Source organism: Bombina bombina, chromosome 7 (assembly GCF_027579735.1).
Source record: "Bombina bombina isolate aBomBom1 chromosome 7, aBomBom1.pri, whole genome shotgun sequence".
Classification (NCBI taxonomy): domain Eukaryota; kingdom Metazoa; phylum Chordata; class Amphibia; order Anura; family Bombinatoridae; genus Bombina; species Bombina bombina.
The window spans coordinates 228062720-228089338 of record NC_069505.1 but is presented as its reverse complement, the minus strand read 5'-3'; the positions used below and the strand labels follow the sequence as shown (position 1 = coordinate 228089338).

The 26619-nt window shown below is 38.9% G+C and overlaps 1 protein-coding gene across 1 annotated transcript; it reads left to right on the top strand.

Annotated features, from left to right (window-relative positions):
• Nucleotides 1–11894: 11894 nt before the first annotated feature.
• Nucleotides 11895–22000, top strand: RPS13 (ribosomal protein S13). Its single transcript, XM_053720634.1, has 6 exons — nucleotides 11895–12002; nucleotides 13526–13574; nucleotides 17264–17342; nucleotides 19742–19911; nucleotides 21593–21693; nucleotides 21931–22000. Exons 1-6 carry the CDS (start codon nucleotides 11980–11982, stop codon nucleotides 21962–21964), a joined length of 456 nt encoding a protein of 151 aa, XP_053576609.1. The 5' UTR covers nucleotides 11895–11979; the 3' UTR covers nucleotides 21965–22000.
• The last annotated feature ends 4619 nt before the right edge of the window (nucleotides 22001–26619 follow it).

Genomic DNA, 26619 nt, shown 5'->3' with positions numbered 1-26619 from the left:
TAAACCCTAAGCTAGCTACAATATAACTAATAGTTACATTGTATCTAGCTTAAAGTTTATTTTTATTTTACAGGCAAGTTTGTATTTATTTTAACTAGGTAGAATACAGTAGTTACTAAATAGTTATTAACTATTTACTAACTACCTAGCTAAAATAAATACAAATTGACCTGTAAAATAAAACCTAACCTAAGTTACACTAACACCTAACCTAACCCTACAATTAAATAAATTCCCTAAATTAAATACAATTAGCTAAATTACAAAAAAAAAACCTGCTAAATTACAGAAAATAAAAAACAAATGACAAGATCTTTAAACTAATTACACCTAATCTAATAGCCCTATCAAAATAAAAAACGCCCACCCAAAATTAAAAAAAACCCTAGCCTAAACTAAACTATCAATAGCCCTTAAAAGGGCCTTTTGCGGGGCATTGCCCCAAAGAAATCAGCTCTTTTACCTGTAAAAAAGAATTCAAACAACCCTGCCAACAGTAAAACCCACCACCCACACAACCAACCCCCCAAATAAAACCCTAACTAAAAAAACCTAAGCTCCCCATTGCCCTGAAAAGGGCATTTGGATGGGCATTGCCCTTAAAAGGGCATTTAGCTCTATTGCGGCCCAAAGCCCTAACCTAAAAATAAAACCCACCCAATATATATTTAAATATAATATAGTGGTGGCGACGTTGGGGTCGGCAGATTAGGGGTTAATAAATGTAGGTAGGTGGTGGCGATGTTAGGGACGGCAGATTAGGGGTTAATAATATTTAACTAGTGTTTGCGATGCAGGAGTACGGCGGTTTAGGGGTTAATATGTTTATTGTAGTGGGGGGCGGCAGATCAGGGGTTAATAACATTATGTAGGTGTCGGCGATGTTGTGGGAAGCAGATTAGGGGTTAATAAATATAATGTAGGTGTCGGCGATGTTGGGGGCAGCAGATTAGGGGTTCATAAGTATAATGTAGGTGTCGGCGATGTCGGGGGCGGCAGATTAGGGGTTAATAAGTGTAAGATTAGGAATGTTTAGACTTGGGGTTCATGTTAGGTGTAAATATGAAATGAGTTTCCCCATAGGAATCAATGGGGCTGCGTTACTGAGCTTTACGCTACTTTATTGTAGGTGTTAGACTTTTTCTCAGCCGGCTCTCCCCATTGATGTCTATGGGGAAATCGTGCACGAGCACGTACAACCAGTTCACCGCTGATTTAAGCAGCGCTGGTATTGGAGTGCGGTATGGAGCTCAATTTTGCTCTACGCTCACTTCTTGCCTTTTAACGCCGTGTTTGTAAAAACCTGTAATACCAGCGCTGTAGGAAAGCGAGCGGTGACAATAACGTGCAAGTTAGTACCGCCCCCCTCATAACGCAAAACTCGTAATTTAGCCGACTGTGTTTTTGGTTATCCGCATGATATTCTCAGTGTTTTTAATTTATCATACCTCTTATACCCCTAGATAAAAGGGATGGTTTATAAGGGTTATTGTTGCAGAACCCTTCATAAAGGATTATCTTTCTCATATTGCATAAGATCCATTAAAAATCAGAGCCTTCCTTGCAATTTTGTAAAATGTATAAGAATTCACAGAACTCATTCCTATTTCCTATTGGGAACAGGGTTATATATTCTATCCCAATCTGTTCTTTGTTACAAAGAAGGAAAGGACATTTTCTCTTGCCCTGGATTTGCAACAAATACAATATATACATAATATAAGCTGGTGGCTGCTCAACTTACCCAGAAGCTACCTGATGTCTGTTTCTGACTATGATTCTATGACCCAAACTTGTCTGGATTTTCCCTTCAGGAAAACAAAGTTTTCAAGGCTATTCATGAAATTAAAAAACTTAAGGCTCTTAAGCTACTTATGTTAAGGAAATACATATTAGGCCTGTTGGTAACTACTCTGGATGTGATACATATTCAAAGGTCCACGTGAAATCAGTTTTGTTGTGATTTCTACCATAGTAGACAGGACGGACAGTCAGAAAATCTGTTACAAAATATCCATCTCTCTAAACAAATGAGTTTGTCCTTCAAATGGTGTTGTGTAGAGAGAGGGTTGTTTACACCCAAATTGATGTGCGATATAAGCAGACACCAAAAGACTTTAAAGTCTGTGAAGCTGTCTGAAATTACCTCAGGGTTCCCCCTTTCCAGCAGCATCCTGTCATTTTGAATTGTGTTTCTGGCTATAAACAACTGAGAGTCTTGTCTGCTTCAGTATGCTGTTCAGATTCAATCCTTCAATATGATTGTGACCTATTGACCATCAGGGATTTATTCAATTTTATTTTATTTTTTTATTTGACAGGCATTGCTTTCATTTTTAATTTGGCTGATGTCAATGCCTTCAAAACTCAGAGGAAGATTTTCTGAGTAACTAAAAGTTTGTTCCAAGGCAATGATCTCTCTTCATATACTTTTCTGAAAATTCCCCAAATGTAAGTATGTCCAGAAACAGAGTTGATGGAAAGTTTCCTCCAAGTGCTCTGTTTCATTGCATTACTCAGAAGAGGATATTCATGGCCCCAAATGGTAATGGAGAAGTTGGTTTTCAGGCCTTTTTACTTTTGAAACTTCCCAACCTTCTGTCAGAGATCTCTCCAATTACCAAGACCTAAGACTCTGTGAATTCATCAATGATTCTGAAGTTTTTCTGAGTGCAATTTTAGCTTCTTAGCATTCCTATGAACAAGTTATGGCTAAAATGTATCACTGAGCTCTGGACATTTTCCCCAGTGTTCCTGATTTTCTTCAAAATGGCATTGCTAATGGATTATCCGAATTTGTTTTTTGACGATTCAGGTTACTGCATTTTCGGTTCTTGAAGTCCACCCTTTTCTTCAAGGACTACAAAACTCGCTCATACGGGGGATCTAAATTTGCTTCTTCAAAGGATATTAAATTTCTTACATTACTAAATTGAATACTTACAATAAGAAGGATATAAAATTGAAACAGGAGAAGTTACTTACAGAAAAGTCACTTGTTGCTCTTCCAGAAAATGCTAAAGCCGCATACCAGCCTACAGCAATACATTTAGAACTTACAGACATATAAAATTACTACAATACAATTACATATATATATTTGTATCCATTTACCATAGAGCTAAGATTCTAATATTGTCATTCCCTCAGAGATCGGAATCCCAGTAGAGGGGGTTAAAGGATACTAAACCCACATTTTTTTCCTTCGTGATTCAGACAGAGCATCCATTTGAAGCAACTTTCTAATTTACTCTTATTATCAATTTTTCTTCATTCTCTTTCTATCGTTATTTAAAATAATGATAATTATTTGATAATAGGAGTGAACTAGAAATTTGCTTAAAATGGCTGCTCTATCTAAATCATGAAAGAAAAAAGTTGGGTTTAGTGTCCCTTCAAACACAGTTTTCACATGTTATATTAGAGCTGCTTTTTTATTATTTAAAATAAGGAATTTGATACTTGAGGGACAGTTGTGGGTTTTTTTTCTGAGATGAAAACCCCCTATAAAAATATAGCCTGCACAGTGACATTTGTGACACAGCAGCCTTGTGTACAGTGACTGCCACCAATACCCCTTTCATATTAGCACTGCAGTGACATTTTCACCTCAGCTTTATGGCAAATGTCTTGTTTTTCAGGGATTATCCCCCAGTACACACCCTGTCCAGCCCAGGACCCAGCATGACACCACCCACATACTGGTTGTGCCCACCCCTCCTCTACAGCAGCGCCTCCCATTAATTCCATAACATCATCATCCTAAAAAGCCTCCTGTAAATGTGGGATGTTAAACACTTAGAAATGATAAATAATAAGTTTAATCATGCGTAGTAAAGAAAAGTTTGCAATATACTTTAATTATTTTTGTCCAATGTTCCTGTAATTTAATTTTGGAAAGTGTGAGTTTCCCAATTCCTGTTATATGCGGAAGTAGAGACTCCACTGCTATATTCCATGCAGTTATTGGTTGCGCACACTAGCAACTAATTTATAGTTGTCCTTAATTGGCCTCAGCAGAAAATATTAGACAAAGAAAACCTAGGTTACAACATGGCAGTACCCATTGGTTTATGGCATTACAACTTTACACATGTCACTGAATATTTAAACAAGTAATATTTAAAATATAAGTAATTTATTGCAAATATTTGTTCAATGTACATCTATAGGCTGCTTAGTGTTTAACATATTTAGCTTTTGTGTAAAAATCTTGCTTGTCTCATACTCCCTTAAGAAGCCAAGAAAAAAAACTTTGTCTAACCTACAGATGCTATAAATCAAATAGATACTTAGGCAATTTGCAGCATTTTATAACCCTTGGTTACAGATGAAGTCTCCAAAACTGATAATGCTTGTGAGGCCTGAACACGTATTTACGGCTCACTAAACCCTTGTTTGCAGTTCAGAATATTATTAAAAAAAAACATTACATTTAAAATGATTATGTTTACCTTAGTCTAATGCCACATACAGCATTTGAAAGGGACAAATAATCTTCTGAGAATCTTCTGAGATTGTCACTTTTCAGCTTATTCATAACTGTAATAATTGGCCTCATCAGGGGACATTAGATAAGAACAGATTTTTAATGTTTAAAAAAGAAAAGTTACCAAATGCAAAGGACTATTATTTAATATAAGATAAAAGTTTTAAACTTATTGCATGATGACCCGGGAGGGGGGAAGGGGGATCTGAAGTCATTTTCGGCGTCATTGGTGACTTAGTGGGCAGCACTCCCAAGGCTTCAGTGGGAGTAAAGGGAACATTATCATTATTATCATTTATTTGTATAGCGCCGCAAAATTCAGTACAGGCAGTTACAGGCAATTAGGACCCCTCATTTAAAAGAGAAGCCCCCCCAAAATTTAAAAAACTCTGAAATGTTTATAGACCCCCAATAGTGGACAAGTCTCTTTTTTAAAACAATAAGTACATTTTGTCTTGAATAACAAGGTATATTTATGTTGCAGCCTTCTAACATGCAATGAAACATAAATATTATAATGGTATATTTTGAAACTTTTGGGGCTACTGAAAAATAAAAGAATATATCATTTGGGGGGAGGGGGTATTATTTACATTCCTGTTTAAAGAAACAGTCTAGTCAAAATTAAATTTTCATGATTTAGAAAGAGCATGCATAAAATTTTTATCATCAAAATTGCTTTGTTCCCTTGGTATTCTTTGTTGAAAGCTAAACCTAGGTAGACTCATATGCTAATTTCTAAGCCCTTGAAGGCCACCTCTTATCTAAGTGCATTTTGCTAGTGCTAGTTCATGTTTGCCATATAGATAACATTGTGCTCACGCTCATGGAGTTGCCTAGGAGTCAGCACTGATTGGCTAAAATGCAAGTCTGTCAAAAGAACTGAAATAATGGGGCAGTCTGCAGACTGCAGAGGTTTAGATACAAGGTAATCACAGGGGTAAAAAGTATATTAAAGGGACAGTATACTGTAAAATTGTTTTTCCCTTAATGTGTTTCCAATTACTTTTTTTACTAACTGCAGAGTATACAATGTATGAGAATTTGCTTTTTAAGGTTTATTTATGTATATGAACTGGCTGATTTTGTGTTTTGAAGCCACAGCCTAATAAATTGGGTTGAGCTTGTAGGTATAATCAGATCTCATTACTTTATCACATTCTGTACATAATATACAGGCAGTGCAGAATTATTAGGCAAGTTGTATTTTTGAGGATTAATTTTATTATTGAACAACAACCATGTTCTCAATGAACCCAAAAAACTCATTAATATCAAAGCTGAATAGTTTTGGAAGTAGTTTTTAGTTTGTTTTTAGTTATAGCTATTTTAGGGGGATATCTGTGTGTGCAGGTGACTATTACTGTACATAATTATTAGGCAACTTAACAAAAAACAAATATATACCCATTTCAATTATTTATTTTTACCAGTGAAACCAATATAACATCTCAAAATTCACAAATATACATTTCTGACATTCAAAAACAAAACAAAAACAAATCAGTGACCAATATAGCCACCTTTCTTTGCAAGGACACTCAAAAGCCTGCCATCCATGGATTCTGTCAGTGTTTTGATCTGTTCACCATCAACATTGCGTGCAGCAGCAACCACAGCCTCCCAGACACTGTTCAGAAAGGTGTACTGTTTTCCCTCCTTGTAAATCTCACTTTTGATGATGGACCACAGGTTCTCAATGGGGTTCAGATCAGGTGAACAAGGAGGCCATGTCATTAGATTTTCTTCTTTTATACCCTTTCTTGCCAGCCATGCTGTGGAGTACTTGGACGCGTGTGATGGAGCATTGTCCTGCATGAAAATCATGTTTTTCTTGAAGGATGCAGACTTCTTCCTGTACCACTGCTTGAAGAAGGTGTCTTCCAGAAACTGGCAGTAGGACTGGGAGTTGAGCTTGACTCCATCCTCAAACCGAAAAGGCCCCACAAGCTCATCTTTGATGATACCAGCCCAAACCAGTACTCCACCTCCACCTTGATGGCGTCTGAGTCAGACTGGAGCTCTCTGCCCTTTACCAATCCAGCCACGGGCCCATCCATCTGGCCCATCAAGACTCACTCTCATTTCATCAGTCCATAAAACCTTAGAAAAATCAGTCTTGAGATATTTCTTGGCCCAGTCTTGACGTTTCAGCTTGTGTGTCTTGTTCAGTGGTGGTCGTCTTTCAGCCTTTCTTGCCTTGGCCATGTCTCTGAGTATTGCACACCTTGTGCTTTTGGGCACTCCAGTGATGTTGCAGCTCTGAAATATGGCCAAACTGGTGGCAAGTGGCATCTTGGCAGCTGCACGCTTGACTTTTCTCAGTTCATGGGCAGTTATTTTGCGCCTTGGTTTTTCCACACGCTTCTTGCGACCCTGTTGACTATTTTGAATGAAACGCTTGATTGTTCGATGATCACGCTTCAGAAGCTTTGCAATTTTAAGAGTGCTGCATCCCTCTGCAAGATATCTCACTATTTTTTACTTTTCTGAGCCTGTCAAGTCCTTCTTTTGACCCATTGTGCCAAAGGAAAGGAAGTTGCCTAATAATTATGCACACCTGATATAGGGTGTTGATGTCATTAGACCACACCCCTTCTCATTACAGAGATGCACATCACCTAATATGCTTAATTGGTAGTAGGCTTTCGAGCCTATACAGCTTGGAGTAAGACAACATGCATAAAGAGGATGATGTGGTCAAAATACTCATTTGCCTAATAATTCTGCACTCCCTGTATGCTTCTTTATCTTATATCTGTCCGTAAACCAAAGACCAATACTTGGAGTGAACAATGGAAAATTAACATTACCTCTTTATTAACTCTTCTATACCCCACTGGGCGTGTAATTTCTTTTGCTGGCTGTGTTTACCAAGCTTATTTACAGTTTGGACCTAAGGCCAGAAACTTTAAGAATAGGTGGGGATACCACAGGCTAAATCAACTATTTCAAAATACAATATAAGGGTAAAATAAATACTTGTAGACAATTGAATACACTCCACAAGGTAAAGTGGATCATTGGGAACAAATTAGAGGGGATAACATTTTTGATTAAACTGTCCCTTTTTTTTTTTTTTTTTTTAAAAACAATTTTTATTGAGGAATTATATGATACAGTTGACATGTTTTTGTAGAAATAAAAGATACAATGACAGGTTGAGATTTCAAAGCCATGCTTATAAATCCTAAGTGGTAGTCCTCATTTTTCATCCCTTTAAATAACAGTGCAGACCACTCATGGGTCTTCCCTATTGTGAGATAAACATAAAGATAGGGATTGTGTAATAATAATGCAGGAAAATAATAAAGAAAGTAATAACAAGGAGGGGGGAAACTTCTGGGATTAAACATACACATTAAACAGCAAATGCATCAGATCTATGTCATGATTATCTCAGCTTAGGTTAACAGCATGTTTGTCCATAATTGAGATATGTTTGTCAACCCAAATGAACAGAACAACCATAGAGAGAATCAGACAAAAGCAAGCCATATGTTGTCATACAATAAATGCAACAGATATGTATCATGGTTGTTTCAGTGTAAAATATCAGTATATATGTCGTTAAATGAATTATGTATGTTAACCCATATAAACAAAACAGTGATAAAGAAAAAAAAAAAAAAAAAGGGGAAAGACCATATAAAAACGAGCCATAAATTAGAACCAAGATATGGTAAGAGCTTGGTGTGATGGGAGGATCAGAGGGGGAGAAAAGCATGGGGTCCTGTAATTCCACTTAAAACACATAACCAATAGATAACATTTTATGCTTGATGAATCCTAGCTTAAGTGTATATGCGAGTCAAAGAGCCCCAATCTTAATATCAGGTAGGCATTCATTCTCCAGGAGGAGCATTTAGGTTTGGGTTAGTGATAACTTTATCTACCCCTATTCTATGCGTAGTAAAACAAGGTAATATACCGGACTGGGCAGATTCTCAAATCGCTAATACCGTGTGTCATATATGGCTCACATACACATTGTTCATAACAGTACCAACCAGCTAATAATATTAAACTGAAAACAGTGTAAATCATCACTAAAATGAAAGTATAAATTCTGCACCCAGCAACTTAATTATGTACACTTTGCCATAAAATTATTCTGCCTGAAAATTGCAATAAACAGTAACTGTGCTAGATAATAGAATCGAAGTTGTAGGCTATCAACCCCCTGAGTCCAGTTGGCCATAATAGGTGATAGTAGCGTGAGTGTTTATGCGGCAGCCTCCAGGCCAGTTCGTATGGGTCTGCGGGACACAAAGCCCAATAGTGTTTTGTGTGGCTAAAGGAGCAGGTACCTCAGTCGTGATGTCGAGTGTCCCAGGGGAAAGAGCAGGCTTATAGCCACGATCTGTTGGGCGCGGTGGTGTGTCTCTGGCTATGTGACGGGTTCCATGTAATAGTCCCGTCCTGGGTGCTCTCAGTGGAATCTCCACCTTGGTGCGGTCTGGCCCAAGATCCTTATACTGAAGCCGCGATGCCGTACCCTCCACTACCATTTGTTGTGATACAGCACTAACGGGTAGGTTCAGAGGTTTCCAGGGATCTGCCTTCACCGGAGTTGGTTCCAGAGGTGTGTCCGCTTGGTGATGATCCTCATTCAGCGGCGTTTTAGCATTCTTGCTTGGAGTAGAGGTCGGCCGTAGTATGGGCTGTGTGGTAACCTTGCAGGCTTCAGAAAATAGATCTGTTTCTGATGCGTTCGCCACGCTGGGCGGCTTCTGTGTAGCTGGAGGTGGGTCAGTAGTGATAGAGCCTATCTGGACATTTTCCTGTGAGGGATCGTTAGTATGTTTTGTGCTCTCTTGCTCTGCTTCTAGGCGCTGCAATAAGTATTCAAATGGGGCTCTCTCTATCAGTTGTAGCATACGTTCAGTGAATCTTGCCATGTGAGCTTCGTGACGTAGCTGGCTAACCTCATCCGCCATATTGGATATTCTTTGTTTGCTGTACTTAGTTTTTAAGCAAGGTTATACTTTAGTTAGTGGAACAAAGCTTCAGCCCTCTGATCCTTTAGGGCTGGGTGAAAATGAAGAAGTGGTAAGTCGGGATGTTCCGACGGCACCAATAACCCGTTTCTTCCCGGGGGGGGGTGGATACCTATCAGTGGGCCGCTGCCCTAGGCCATAAAGTTCAGAGCTGAGTCTCCAAAGTCATGTAAACGGCAAGAAGGATATTTATGAGACCACAACTACCAGAGTCGTAGTGTCTGTATGATATTTGGTTGGTTTCTTGTCGTTTAGACACAATAATCAGCGGATTAGTGTCAATTCTGCTGGAGCCTTCAGAAGTTGCGTCTTATCCAAGACACTGCACGGACACGCCCCCCTAAACTGTCCCTTTTATATAACTGTGTTAGTTATGCAAAACTGGGGAATGTGTAATAAAGAGATTATTGTTTTAAACAATAAAAATTCTGGAGTAATCTGTCCCTTTAAACTTAAGCAGCAAAATAAGATCAAAAATCGGTTTGCATGGGGGTCAGAAGGGGTTAGTGAAATAATTTAAAACAAAAACCTGCATGTTATTCACAGGCTATTCTGTATTTTGAAAAAAATAATCGTTATATCTTAATTTTACTAGATATGAAATTGTATTTTATTATATTGTGCAAGCTAATCCAAAGTGCCAGGTACAGATATCAAAAAGCTGGTGACATCACTGATCTGTGAAAGCGCACTGCTTCTGTTAAAGTTACAGGACGAACAATATGCGTGTACTGGGTTGTCACCTTTTCTGGAAAAAAATACTGGCCATGCTCAATAACATAAATTTACATAAATAATTATAGGAACTAAAACTGCTAGGACTGATTTTAAATGATCATTGGTTTATAGTGATTCCAACATAATTCTGTTTTACCATGATACCATCTATATTTCTATTATTTAGCCTTTTCAACTTTGAGCTGAACCTCAAAAATACTGGCTGGGTGACAACCCTATGTGTGTACCAAGATGGCAGTGCCCAGTATAAAAATGCAGGACTTTACCAACTGGCTTCTCTATTGGGTTAAAAAAGAACACTTTTAATGAGGTCTGCAGGTAGAGGAGGGAAGACAACAGCGAGTAGTAAACCTGTTACTGCAGTTGTACTCAGCAGTTTATTTTCCCTTAAAGTGATGGTAATTTCTAGCATTTCAAAAACACTAGGATGTACCATCACTATAAATAAATAGGACTTTCAGTCATCACTGTATAAAAAAAGTCTGCTACACTTACCCTTTCTGGTTTCTGTGCCGCGGCCGCCTCACTAGACTCAGTGGATCCGCCCACCCATGGCACAACGCTCTTTTCTCAATGAGATGACAGTTCCACCTCTAAACCAATAGCCATGCTAGTCATATGGCGCTTTTCTGTATGCTAGCACGCTATTGGTTTATGGAAACTTCACCTTTACAAAGTGTTCAGTTGCAGCATTTTAATATCGCATTGTTGCTTCCATCATGTAACATGTCAGAGCATTTTCCTTTGTCACTTGCATCATTAGACTGTTCTTGCTTTATGTAATCTGTGGTTCATTTTGCTTTTTTAATTGAAATCAATATACTTGGGTAGAGATGTGTGTAAAATACAGGCTAAGGGATACATTTATGAAGCTCATAGTTGCCAACAGTCCCTGATTTCCAGAGACAGTCCCTGGATTTTGTTTTATGTCCCTGGATTTTTTTTGTCCCTGGAAATGTCCCTGAAAATCTCTTTTGCACAACATTTGTTGTATATATATATATATATATATATATATATATATATATATATATATATATATATATATATATATATATATACACACGTACATATATACAGATAGATAGATGATAAATACTGTAGATATAGTGTATTATTTAAATATAATTCATTCCTAATGGAATATTATTATTATTATTGAATGGGTTCACATATTATTTGTCTTTCTAATTTTGATGCTGTGTTGTAAAAATAACCATATGCCCAGAATATGTTCCAGAGACTGGGTAGGTGTAAGAGCTTGGTGCTGTAATCTGTATAATAAACTATGGATAAGTCTAAATTATACTATTACTTTCAAATGGGTGTGTTTTGATTGCAGAACTGAGTGGGCGGAGCAGTTGAACAGTAGGTCGTCAATACTCTACTCTAGTAACCCTCTTGCTTGCTGTGCTGCAAAGTGTCCCTGGAACTTTTTTTAAATGTTGGCAACTATGGAAGCTGCATTCACAACTTTTGAGGTTCTATGGAGCAAGTTCTAGAATAACAGGCTATTGGAAACAGTGAAGGAGAAACCATTTAACAGTACATTGTCCCTTATAAAGTTCCTTTTAAGAAGGAAAAGATTATTTATCCAAAGTGCTCCCAAAACGAGGCTTGACACGCACCCTCTCAGCAGAGGGCAGGAGGTAGGTTCCTATAACCCCGCCTTTCTGTGACGTAAGATCCGCTCCAGCCTCAGATCACCGCACTGCTGGCTTCCGCTCTCTCTTTTTCTTCCCCGCCGCCATCATGGGTCGCATGCACGCTCCCGGGTAAGCGGGGAAACTAGCGGATAACGTGATCTGGGCCGCTGTTTACACTTTGGATAATGGGATTTGTAGTGAGCTGAGGGCGCGGGCTGCTGACCCGGAGTTTGAAAAGCGAGATGCCCCGCGTGTTATTGCGGCCATGTGATGTGAGCTCAGGCCGTACTTGGCCCCCGGTCTGCGGTAGGGATGTGGCTGTCTCCCTGGTGCACTCTCTCTCTCACTATGAGCGTGCAGAGGCGCGCCTCCTGTAGTCGGTGACGTGCTCTCGGGAAAGGTTAAGTTATAGGGGTCTTATGGGCTCACGGGGTCTGTAGTGAGTCGGCCACATATAGTCCGAGCCCCGCACGGTGTTATAGGACTGATGCGTGTGATATATTTAGTTACACTGCGCACACCACTAACTGCAGCTGCCTTTACTAGGCTCCTCGGTATTGTGCAGGGGCCAAGTGTGCTCTGTGCCTGTCAGCTTCTGTACTAGGGGCTGCATGATCATCTGCATTATGGGCACAGCCATGTGATCTGTTTAATTACATTCTGTACTCTAAGCTTTAGAGAGTCAGGAATATCCCATTTTGGATAGAGAATACACTTTTAAACTTTTCAATTTACTTCTATTAGCAAATTTGCTTCATTCTCTTGTTATCCTTTGCTGAAGGATCATTATTGCACTACTGGCAATTAACTGAACCCATCTAGTAAGCCAATCCCAAGAGACAAATGTGTGCAGGCACCAATCAGCAGCTAGCTCCCACTAGTACAGGATACAGGTATACCTCACTTTACAGCGTTTCGCTAATACAGCGCTTTGTGGAGCTGAAGTTCATCCTCCAGTGATTTTGAAACAGTGCTGTAATCATCGTGAGATTGCGAGAAAAGTGACTGGCACCATTCTGTTATGATTAGTTCACTCTGTTTACAGCATTACAGTGCAATCTGTGTCTCAGTGCTATAGTCTGGCAAATTTTACTACAGTGATTGTCACTATTTTACAGGTACAGTATTTATTGAATTCTGTGCTGTGCTAGTGTTAAACTAAACCTAGCACTATTGCACCCCTAATATAAGTTAGTTCAAACATGTTGTCAAGTTTTTAAACATACTGGCAAGTGAAAAGAAAGCTAAAACTGCCTTGTTTCACTTTAAGGCGGTTTTCACTTTACAGCGGGGCTCCGGTCCCTAACCCGCTGTATGTGTATTCTTTGTCAACAAGGGATAACAAGAGAACAAAACACATTTGAAACTAGATGTGAATTTGTGCCTGGAAATTAAATGATCTATCTGAATCATTTAAGTTTTAATTTTGACTTTCCTATCCCTTTAATGTCTAGAGCACATTCTGTATTAGCATTGCAGCCCCTTTTTGACAACTAAGTGGTGAATCTGTATTTTATTTGTACTTTATAACTATACAGCTTGATTTGGGAAATGTTAGCAGTAAACTCACACACACATTGTATTTGCACCTTGTCCCACATAAGTAAAGATAATTTGAACAAAAACTAAGATTGTACTGTCTTTGCTTACAGAAAGGGCCTGTCCCAGTCTGCTCTGCCCTACAGACGCAGTGTGCCAACAGTAAGTACTCTCCTTTTTCCTATCTACAGAGCTTTAACTTAATCTACAGATGTGGAATTCATAACAGTATTTTACCAATTTGCTTATATAGCCCTCTCATACAAATCATTTGAACCACTAAAATTAAATGGCTTCAGCATGTTTGGGTAGAAGCAGTTACTTAAAGGGACACTGAACCCATTTTTTTTTCTTTTGTTTTTCAGATAGAGCATGCAATTTTAAGCAACTTTGTAATTTACTCCTATTAATTTTTCTTCGTTCTCTTGCTAGCTTTATTTAAAAAGAAGGCATCTAAGCTTTTTTTTTTGTTTTAGAACTCTGGACAGCACTTTTTTTTTGTGGATGAATTTATCCACCAATCAGCAAGAACAACCCAAGTTGTTCACCAAAATGGGCTGGCATCTAAACTTAAATTATTGCATTTCAAATAAAGATACCAAGAGTGATGAAAAATTGATAATAGGAGTAAATTAGAAAGTTGCTTAAAATGTCATGCTCTATCTGAATCACAAAAGAAAAAAATTGGGTTCAGTGACCCTTTAAGCATTTAAGTTTTTTCCTTTGGTCCTGTCGTGTATTGGAAACAGCCGTCAATGTTTGTGGTTAATTGTTTAAAGTTTCTTGATTACTTACAAACCTTCTTGTGACTTTCATTGTCGTGTATGTAGTTGGTCATATACAGTATCTCACAAGTGAGTACACCCCTCACCTTTTTGTAAATATTTTATTATATCTTTACATGTGACAACACTGAAGAATGACACTTTGCTACAATGTAAAGTAGTGAGTGTACAGCCTGTATAACAGTGTAAATTTGCTGTCCCCTCAAAATAACTCAACACACAGCCATTAATGTCTAAACTGTTGGAAACAAATGTGAGTACACCCCTAAGTGGAAATGTCCATATTGGGCCCAAGTGTCTTATTTTGTGTGGCCACCATTTTTTTCCAGCATTGCCTTAACCCTCTTGGGCATGGAGTTCACCAATGCTTCACAGGTTGCCACTGGAGTCCTCTTCCACTCCATGACAACATCACAGAGCTGGTGGATGTTAGACCTTGCTTTCCCCCATGTTCCGTTTGAGGATGCCCCACAGATGCTCAATAGGTTTTAGGTCTGGAGACATGCTTGGCCAGTCAATCACCTTTACCCTCAGCTTCTTTAGCAAGGCAGTGGTCGTCTTGGAGGTGTTTGAGGTCCTTATGTTGGAATACTGCCCTGTGGCCCAGTCTCCAAAGGGAGGGGATCATGCTCTGCTTCAGTATGTCACAGTAAATGTTGGCATTTATGGTTCCCTCAATGAACTGTAGCTCCCCAGTGCCTGCAGCACTCATGCTGCCCCAGACCATGACACTCACACCACCATGCTTGATTGTAGGCAAGACACACTTGTGTTTGTACTCCTCACCTGGTTGCCGACACACACTTGACACCATCTGAACCAAATAAGTTTATATTGATCTCATCTGACCACAGGACATGGTTCCAGTAATACTGTTTGCGGGCTTTCTTGTGCATCATCTTTAGAGGAGGCTTCCTTCTGGGACGGCAGCCATGTAGACCAATTTGATGCAGTGTGCGACGTGTGATCTGAGCACGGACAGGCTGACCCCCCACCCCTTTAACCTCTGCCGCAATGCTGGCAGCACTCATACGTATATTTCCCAAAGACGACCTCTGGACATGACGCTGAGCATGTGCACTCAACCTCTTTGCTCAACCATGGACTGTTCTGAGTGGAACTTGCCCACCCTGCTGCAGCTAAGTTTCAGGGTCTTGGCAATCTTCTTATAGCCTAGGCCATCTTTATGTAGAGCAACAGGGTTTTTTTTTTGTTTTTTTCTCCAGATCCTCAGTTCTTTGCCATGAGGTGCCATGTTGAACTTCGGGTGAGCGATAACACAAAATTTCACACCTGAGACCTTGTAACACTAACGAGTCACATACCCCCGGGGAGGGAAAATGTGTAATTGGGCCCAATTTGGATATTTCCACTTAGGGGTGTACTCACTTTTGTTGCCAGTGGTTTAGACATTAATGGCTGTGTGTTGAGTTGTTTTGAGGGGACAGCAAATTTACACTGCTATACACTCACTACTTTACATTGTAGCAAAGTGTCATTTCTTCAGTGTAGTCACATGAAGATATAAAAAAATAGTTACAAAAATGTCAGGGGTGTAATCACTTGTGAGATACTGTATATAGATTCCCTTCCTCGGCTCTGTTTAGATGGTTTTCTCTCCACCAACACAGACCTGCACATTTGGGACAAACTCCTAAAAGTCCTATGTTGCTTTATACCTTAGCTAAAGACCATTAAACGATCTCAAATAAGATAAATGTAATATTTCCAGTTTACATAATAATACTTCCATCCATTGGTCTTCCCTCACCTTAATACTGATGGTAATGTCACCTTTAAAGTGAAAGTCAATCCTAGCGTCTGAAACGCTAGGATTGACGATTGAAACAAAGGGGACATTCATGAAGTATAAAATACTTCATGCTGAAACCGCCTTTATTTGTTTCAAGTGTTGTTGCACTGAGCTGCTAAGGCAGAACGCTGTTTTGCTTGAGGTGACGTTTTCACTTAGCCAATAGCCCAGCAGGAAATCCGACTTGTCTCTCTGTGGTGCCGGATTTCCCGCACTCTATTTGCAAGCGGTGGAAATGTCAACTCTTATGAAAATAGCCTTCTGCCATGGGCTGCCTGAGCAGCTCAGAATGGCTAACTCTTCAAACACAGGAACTTTCAGCATGAAGTTTTTTTTATACCTCAGGAATGAAAGTCCCCTTCATTTGTTTCAATGGTAAATCCTAGCGTTTCACAAACGCTAGGATTGACTTTCACTTTAAAGTGTCAGTAAACCTCAAAAATAATGTTATATAATTCTGCACATAGTGCAGAATTATATTAGCCTTATCTTTATAAAACCTAATATTCCCTTTGATATATATATATATATATATATATATTTTTTTTTTAAATGACTGTTTTTCAGACCCGCTCTTCTGAGCGGGCCTGTTTTTATAACACAGCGCATCGGGCCAGCTGTCTAGTCACAGCCCGGCCCGACCGCGCCATTATACTCAATGCAGCTTGCTCCTGCTCTGTCTGACAGAGAAAAGGAGCGAGCTGCACTGAGTATAATAGCGCGGCCGGGCTGTGACTAGACAGCTGGCCTGATGCGCTGTTATAAAAACAGACCTGCTCCGAAGAGCACAGAGAAGTCATTTTTTAAAAAAAAAATCAAAGGTAATATTAGGTTTTATAAAGATAAGGCTAATATGTTATATAATTCTGCACGTGTAGGTTTTGTAATTTTTATTTATTTTTTTTTCTTCACTATGTAGCTTTATTTCCCTATGCTTATGTAGTTCTATTCAAGGCAACTTTTAAAACTTCATTTGGTAATAAAATATTAGAAACCTACGTGCAGACTCTCTCCTTTACCTGGACTATTCCGTTTAAGGTTTGTTTCTGACTTGCGTTATTGTACCGGTAATGGCACCTGGAGTAGTCGCTAGCATAAGATGCTTTATTAATTACAAGCACCACTAGAAACATTCTAAATCTATAAAGTGTTGCAAATCTAATCAATTGATAGAATAAGCAAACAATGTGCCATGTTATGTCAACCGCCTGAAGTAAAGCTTAACTGGTTTAATGTGATCTATTTGTCTTTAGTGGCTAAAACTAACTTCTGATGACGTGAAGGAGCAGATCTTCAAGCTAGCCAAGAAGGGTCTTACACCTTCTCAGATTGGTGAGTCTTTACTTTCAGTTAGTGCTGGGTATTGGGTTCTTCTGCTCACTGCCCAACGGCAGAGTAAGTCTATTGACAAATAGTTCTTTACAATGTTGCGTATGTATTATGCTGCTAGGCACACTATTTTTGCAACATGGAAATCATTTTTTTTTTTTGTGTGTGTTTTGCGTACTACTTTTACATTTTTCTGCACTGTTATACAGCAATTTTCATATAACTGCATGTAATAGACACTACTACTATAAAGATGAATATGCACAGGTGCTGATCTCCAGTGTAAAACTTTGTAAAAACTTAGTAGTTCCCAGTTTAGGCTGGGACACCCACTGAAAGGGGTTGGGAAAGCAGGAAGTGCAGACACTCCCCCTGTATATGAAAAGACCCATTATGCAAACGGAAGCAAGCAGGAATCTGTAGACTTAAGTCTACTTCTGATATTTTGGGACTTGGTTGGGAGTGTGAAAATCAGCACAATGTTTAAAAAAAAAAAGCAAAACCTTTACATTGTTACAAAAACACTCCCAGATGGATTGTATAAATCTACTTCACATTTGTGCAACGAAAAATCTAGTGTACCGTATCCCTTTGAAGGAACATGAATGAAAAAATTAAACTGATTTCTGATAGCGCAGGCAATTTAAGACATTTCAATTTACTTCTGTTCTTCACTTGGTATTCTTCATTGATAATCCTAGGTAGTCATAGGTGCCACAATGAATTACTGAGCTAGCAGGCAATTGGTGGCTTCACATATATGCCTCTTGTCATTGGCTCACCATAAGTTTTCAGCTAGCTCCCAGTAGTGCATTGCTGCTCTGCAGCTGACTTAGGTGTTTAGCCCTTTGCAAAGGGTTTAGTTTCCAGCATTTGGAGCATTTTATTGCATGGTTGCTTGCGTATAACAGCCTTTACTTTTTGTACTTGTAGTATTAGACGGCTCTTGGTTTATGTAATCTGTGGCTCACTTGATTTCTATAAAAAAACAAAATCCTGGGTAGAGATGTGTAAAATGCAGGCTAAGGGGTACGTTTGTGAAGCTGCATTTACAGCTTTTGAGGCTGGGTAGCAGGTGCTATAATGTGATGCCAAACACTCAAACTTGTACTCAATCTGTGCTCTTCTGTATTAAACTTGTTACCTTACTGATTTATAGGCAACAAGTTAGAGCCCCTATACAGAGCTTCATATCAGTGATCTTTGTTAAAAATCTAGTGTGTATATAGGTTTACTTACCCAGCTTGCACTGTAGTTTTGTTAACTTAATTATATCGGGACTTAGAGGTCCACCAAACCACACATTTTTTTTTCTTTCTTGATTCAGCTAGAGAATACAATTTTAAACATTCCAATTTATTTCTATTTAATGTAAGTTATTCTTTAGTTATCCTTTGTTGAAGAAATAGCAATGCATATGGGTGTGCCAATCACACTAGACATCTATGTGCAGCTACTTGAGCCTATCTAGAAATGCTTTTTAGCAAAGGATATGAAGCAAATTAGAGAATAGAAGTAAATTAGAAAGTTGTTTAATTGCATGTTTTCTAAATCATGACAGAAAAAAAATAGGTTTTTTGTTCCTTTAATCTAATATTTGCTTTTTTAAAGGGAGTTACCACCAGAATTTGTGGTTTTAAAAGATAATCGCTTTATTACCCATTCCCCAGTTTTGCATAACCAAGTTATAATTATACACGTTTTACCTCTGTAATTACCTTGTATCTAAGCCTCTGCAAACTGCCCCCTTATTTTAGTTCTTTGACAGACTTGCATTTTAGCCAATCAGTGCTCACTCCTAGGTAACTTCATGTGCGTGAGCTCAATGTTCTGACACACATGAACTATCACCCTCATGGTGAAAAACTTTCAAAATGCATTAAGATAAGAGGCGGCCTTCAAGGTCTAAGAAATTAGCATATGAACCTCCTAGGTTTAGCTTTCAACTAAGAATACCAAGAGAACAAAGCACAATTGGTGATAAAAGTAAATTGGGAAGCTGCTTAAAATTGCTGCTCTATCTGAATCATGAAAGAAAATTTGAGTTTAGTGTCCTTTTAATGATTCAGATAGAACATTCATTTCAAAACCACTTTCCAATATGCTTCAAATATCAAAATGTGCCCATAATTTTTATATGCACACTTTCTGAGGCTTTAGCTCCTACTTGGGCATTAGCCAATTAAAAAATGTATATACTGCATTTCACACATGATACATGGGGAAGGAAAATTGAAATAACTTTGAAATTTGACAGAACACATTCTTCTGCTCATTTGAAATAGTGCTATTGTATTATCTTTGTATTTATCAATTTAATTCTACAGTTTAGTGTTCTTTACATTTTGTTTGGTGACTATTTATGTAAGAATATAATTTTTTATTTTTTTCTTCCTTTTTAGGTGTAATTCTTAGGGATTCCCACGGTGTTGCACAGGTTCGCTTTGTCACTGGCAACAAGATTCTGAGAATCCTGAAATCCAAGGGGCTTGCTCCAGACCTCCCTGAGGATCTGTATCACTTGATCAAGAAAGCTGTTGCTGTGCGCAAGCATCTTGAGAGAAATAGGAAGGTAAATCCTGCGCTGTCTCCTGAAATAAGCTCAGGATAGTGCATATCATTTCCTAGTTTATATTTTGTACCAGGTTGTCATTGGGTGAAGTACATTTGTACTATTGGTGCTCTATATAGTGCTGAGTATAATGTTATAAGTGATCTGGTCATTTCTTTTGGCTCAGTTTTTGAATCTCCCAATTGTTTTTCCTTCTCTCTATGGCATTGATATTGGGTCGCCACCCATTGTAGTTTACCACTGTGCTAAGTCAACACCAGAGTTGTTGTTGTTTTAAAAGATAGAAAATCCCTTAATTACCCATTCCCAGTTTTGCATAACAGACAGTTATAATACACGTTTTTACCTTGTATCTAAACCTCTGCAGAATACCCCTTTCAGTTCTTTTGACACTTTCATTTTAGCCAATCTGTGCTCATTCCTCGGTAAATTCACGTGCATGAGCTCAATGTTATCTATATGAAACACATGAACTAATGCCCTCTAGTGGTGAAAAACTCAAAGTGCATTTAGATTAGAGGCGGCCTTTAAGGTCTAAGAAATTAGCATATGAACCTCCTAGGTTTAGCTTTCAACTAAGAGTACCAAGAGAACTAGGCAAAATTGATGATAAAAGTAAATTGGAAAGTTGTTTAAAATTACATTCCCCATTTGAATCATGAGGGTTTTTTTTTTACTTGACTGTCCCTTTTTAAGGTTGCTCACAAGGTTAAATGTTTACTTTAAAGATATAAAACCCTACATTTTTCTTTCATGATTCAGACAAAACATGACTTTTAAAAAAAAAAAAAAAAAAAATTTTATATTTTACTTTAATTAAAAAAACAATGACAAGCTTAAAGGGACAGTCAAGTAAAAAAAAATAATTTCATGTTTCAAATAAAGCATTTAATTTTAAACAACTTTCCAATTTACTTATCTCCAATTTTTCTTTGTTCCTTTGGTATTAGTTGAAAGCTAAACCTAGGAGGTTCATATGCTAATTTCTTAGACTTTGAAGGCCGCCTCTAATCTAAATGCATTTTGATAGTTTTTCACCACTAGAGGGCATTAGTTCACGTGTTTCATATAGATAACATTGAGCTCATGCACGTGAATTTACCATGGAGACAGCTGATTGGCTAAACTGCAAGTCTGTCAAAAGAAGTGAAATAAGGGGGCAGTCTGCTGAGGCTTAGATACAAAGTACTTAGAGGTAAAACCTGTGTAATAACTGTTGGTTATGCAAAACTGGGGAATTGGTAATTAAGGAATTATCTATCTTTTGAAACAACAAACATTCTGGTGTTGACTGTCCCTTTTAAGAGCCAACCCATTTCTGGAGCACTATGGCAGCAGTTTTGCAAGAATGTTATCCATTTGTAAGAGCACTAGATGGCAGCACTAATTCCTGCTATGTTGTGCTCCAGATGCTACCTAGGTATCTCTAGCGCTGCAGAATCTGTTGGCGCTCTACAAATAAATGATAACAGACTACCATGGGAACAAAGCAAATTTGATAGAGCAAACCATGTAAAAAAGTTTGCAATTTTGTTTTTAATTATACGTAGTTTACTGAGACTATTGCATTTTAATTTCCTTTCTAATTAGCAGTAGGTTATAACCAATGCAAGTATTAGGGCAGATTCCAAGCTCTGGGGATACTCATTCTTTTAAAATACTGTTAATTTGTTTCTATTAGGATAAGGATGCAAAATTCCGTCTGATTCTTATTGAAAGCAGAATCCACAGATTGGCTCGTTACTACAAGACCAGGAGAGTTTTGCCACCCAACTGGAAATAGTAAGTATTTTGTCACTTACCAGACTTGTATAAGGTGGCCTAAAAACTGTGGCTGCTGAGCGTGCCCAGGGCCCATGTAACTTATAAAGTTTTGAAACACATGGGTGGTGCAGTTAATGGGTTAAGCTAAATGCATATTAGTTGAGCACACCAATGTGTAAAGGTGTTTTTTTTTGTGCATGTGAAAATGTTATACTATTAAAACCACGCTGACACTTTATTTTCTTTCTTTTTCAGCGAGTCATCCACAGCTTCTGCTCTGGTCGCATAAACACCATTGCAATAAAAAGAATAAAATTTCACTTTATTTCCTTGTCTGTCTTCTTTTCATGTCACGTCTGCATTTGTATTAAAACAACTTTATCCTGCGCACTAAGTGTTGCTTTATGAGTATCTGGTAAACCTGCTTTAGGTGAAATGAACAATTTTATTATTATTATTCTTTATAAAGCACCAACCGATTCTGCAGCGCTACCCATGGGTACAAGGATAAAAGTACAACTGAGAAACAATACAAGACACATTTTTAGACAAATACAGGGAATTGAGGGCCCTATTCCCTTGAACTTACAATCTAGATGTGTGGGAGGATGGGAAACAGGTGGGGACTGCAAAGGTAAAAATGTTAGTGAGCAGATAGATGGCAACTGTTGGGTAAGTGAAGTTAGTTTAACCCCTTAAGGACAAGGCCATTTTTCAATTTCTTTCCCTTAAGGACCAGGGCTATTTTTACATTTTTGTTGTGTTGGTGTTTAGCTGTAATTTTCCTCTTACTCATTTACTGTACCCACACATTATATACCGTTTCTCGCCATTTAATGAACTTTCTAAAGATAACATTATTTTCATATCTTATAATTTACTATAAAAAAATTAGGAATAAATAGAAAAACACACTTTTTCTAACTTTGACCACACATCTACAATCGCCAAAAAACACCCATGCTAAATAGTTTCTAAATTTTGTCCTAAGGTTAGAAAAACCCAATGTTTACATGTTCTTTGCTTTTTGTTTAAGTTATAGGGCAATAAATAAAAGTAGCACTTTGCTATTTCCAAACCACTTTTTTTTTTTCAAAATTAGCGCTAGTTACATTGGGACACTGATATCTTTCAGGAATCCCTGATTATCCCTTGACATTGTGTATTTTTTAAGAAGACATCCCAAAGTATTGATCTAGGCCCATTTTGGTATATTTCATGCCACCATTTCATAGCCAAATGCAATCGAATAAAAAAAATATTCACATTTTCACAAACATTAGGTTTCTCACTGAAATTATTTACAAACAACTTGTGCAATTGTGTAAATGCTTCTCTGGGATCCCCTTTGCTCAGAGATAGCAGACATATATGGCTTTGGTTTACCTTTTTGGTAATTAGAAGGCCGCTAAATGCCACTGCGCACCACATGTGTATTATGCCCAGCAGTGAAGGGGTTAATTAGGGAGCTTCTAGGGTTAATTTTAGCTTTAGTGTAGAGATCAGCCTCCCACCTGATACATCCCACCCCCTGATCCCTTCCAAACCACTATCTTCCTTCCGCCGCCCAACAATTGTCCCCGCCATCTTAAGTAGTGGCAGAGAGTCTGCCAGTACTAAAATAAAATATATCTAATTTTTTTTAGCATATTTACATATGCTGTTGTGTAGGATCCCCCCCTTGGCCCCCAACCTTCTTGATCCCCACCAAAGTGTTCTCTAACCCTCCCCCCACTAACTATTACCCACCATTTTGGGTACTGGCAACTGTCTGCCAGTACCCACTTTGCAATTTTTTTTTTTTATTAAAACCCCTCACTTTTTCTGTAGTGTAGCTGCCCCCTCCATACCCTTCCACCTCCCCAATCTCTTTTTACAAGTAACCCCCCCTCTTCTGTCACACTGCCCAGCACTTTCAATAGTCTTCTCTGCTAGATCGCAGGTCCGCACCACCCACACGCACCCAACATCTCTGCTGGCCGGAAGAAGTTCCCCAGCGATGGGCCGCCCACCCGCCACCCTGGAATGGCTCCCACCCACCAACGAGCGGCACCATCGCTGGCCGATGCAGAGAGGGCCAGAGTGGCCCTCTGAATCAGTGTGCCAAAAAGTTATTGCAGTGATGCCTCTATCTAGGCATCACTGCAATACCTTAAAAGAGCTGGAAGTGATCAGGATCCCTTCCAGCCGCTTGAAACCCTTAACAGCGTACAGGGTAAGTCACTGGTCTTTAAAGACCAGTTTGTGACCTACCCTGTACGACATGCGTCAAGGGGTTAATGAGTGGTGATATTTTTCCATGAACAAAAAGGTCTTTAGGGGAAGTGCGTTCCAAAGGGTTGGTCCTGCACGAGAGAAGTCCTGTAGTCTAGCATGAGGAGGTGATGGTAGAGGATGCAAGAAGCATATCATTGTTGGATCTTAGGGGGTGGGTTAGGGTATATTTGTTGAGTGAGGACAGGTAGGGTTGGGGCAGCATTGGTTAGGGCTTTGAAGGTCAGGGTGAGAATTTTGAATTTAATTCTGCTGTGAATGGGGAGCCAGTAAAGGGGCTCACAGAGAGGTGCAGCAGGAACAGAGCGTCGAGAGGTGGATTAGCCTTGCAGATGCATTTAGGATGGATTGAAGGAGAGAGGAGGCCAGATAGTAAGTTATTACAGTAGTCAAGTCGGTAAATTACCAGGGAGTGGATTACCTGTTCAGTTCTCAGAAACGGACAAATTTTGGAGATATTGCGTAGGTTGTTGCGGAAGGATGAAGAGAGCAAATTGGATGTGGAGAATGAAGGACAGATGTGAGTCAAAGTGCGACTCTGAGGCAGCGGACTTGGGGTGATGGGGAGATAGTGGTGCCGCCAAGGGTGATGGAGAAATTAGAAAGGGGGGGGGTGGGTTTTAGCAGTAGTTCGGTTTTAGACTTGTTTATTTTTAGGTGGTGAGAGGTCATCCAGGAGGAAATGCCGGATTATCAGTTGCTGATGTGAGAATTGAGAGTGCAGGGGTGGAAAGGTAGATCTGGGTATCATCAGCATAGAGGTGGTTGAAGCCATAGCTGTTTAGTTTACCCAGTGAAGAAATGTAAATGCAGAGGACCCAGGACAGAGCCTTGAGGTACTCCAACAGACAGAGGCAATGGAGAGGAGTCACCAGAAAGAGACGAGAAGGATCTGTTGGAGATAAGAGTGAATCCAGGAGAGGGCAGTGTCAGCCCAAGAGCTGAGAGTCCGTAGGAGAAGGGGATGGTCAACAGTGTCAAAGGCAGCAGAGAGGTCAAGTAAGATGAGTATAGAGTAGTAGCCTTTGTTTTTAGCAGAAAGGAGATGGTAACCATGGTGAGGGCAGTCTCAGTTGTGTTGGGGACGCAAGCCAGATTGCAGGGGGTCAAGCAATGAGTTGGAGGACAGGAAGTGGGTTAGGCAATAAAAAGCTAGTTTTTCAAGGATTTTTGAAGCTAGCGGGAGCAGTAATATGGGCCGGTAGTTTCCAGTTGGGGTCAAGGGAGGGTTTTTTTGAGGATAGGGGTGACCTTTGCATGTGTGTAAGGGAGTCATGTCTTAAAGGGATACGCAAGTCCAAATTAAACTCATTCAGTTAGAGCAGCAATTTTAAACAACTTTCCAATTTACTTCCATTAACAAAATATGTAGCCTTTTTATATTTACACTTTCATTTGTGATTGGTTGGTCAGATGATACTTTAGTGGAAATAGATGTAACTGAAATTTGTCAGAAAAAAAATCTACTAATTTGAAGTTCAGACTAAGCACTATTGCATTGTCTAGTTATTGTGTATTTGTTTATGCAAATCTAGTGTATTTACTGGTCCTTTTAAGGTGTTTATAAGACTGCCAATAATCAGACTCGATACTGTTAATGTACAATAGGGACTTGCCAAATGAGTAAATTGTACTTCATTATATTTTAAGGCTTTTTTATTTATTTAAAGATGGTCCCTTTTTTATTATTATTCAATGTGCATTTTAAAGTCTTCACATGATTTAGTAGAAGTGTACTCCTCTCACAGTGCTTGTTTATGCATGCTGTAATAAATTATTTCCCAAAACGGGTGGAACTGCACCCTTTGGAAGCAATATTACCATGGGTGTGAATAGGCACAGAGGTGGAAGGGGGAATTATTAGTCAAGAAGTGGAGGCTAGTGGGCCCTTCCAAGCACCAATCTATTGCCTAGAGAAAACTTTCTCAGTTTGCATTTGACATTTTACTAGTCTGTGTGTTTCTTCCTTCCTTTATCAGCAACTTACTCTTGACTGTAATAGATTTCAGGCACTTTTATGCAAGGCTCTCTTTGTTTTACCAGCACCATATAGCACGTTAACATTAACTGGACATTTCAGAATTACTGTGTAATTGCATAAAACATTGTAGAGACCTGTTGTGCTGGTCTGTCTGTTGGTTTTCCATTCTTCTGATTTTGACAGCAGATTAGAGCCCTAGGCCAGCAAGTCTGCTTATTTCCTAAAACTATAAACTTATCTAGTTCATAGGATAGTCTTTTGCTTATATCGATCAGACTTTCTTAAAGTGCCCTACAGTGTTTGTCATTACCACCTCTTATGGAAATGTATTCTATTAAATCAGTCACCCTTGGATAGCAGCTATTAGGAGCAGACGTGTTTTTGCTTAGCTCCTGGGCCTAATATTCTGATCGAGTAAAAAGCCACCAAAGAGATTTTAAACTGACATAAGGTGGTGAAGACGCTGATAACCTTCTGGGACAGTTTAGCCACAATTGAAAGCTCAGAAGTGGATCGCCAACTGCTTAATACGGCTTTATTTGTCTGGATCAGACAGAGTGGCAGGCCTACACTTGATTACAGTGTGACTTACATATAGACGCTCCGGAGGGTCGGGACTCCATATGCTTCTGGCCAAAGACGGGACTACAGGGAGACCGGATCCAGCTACATCGATAGCGAATCCTGTA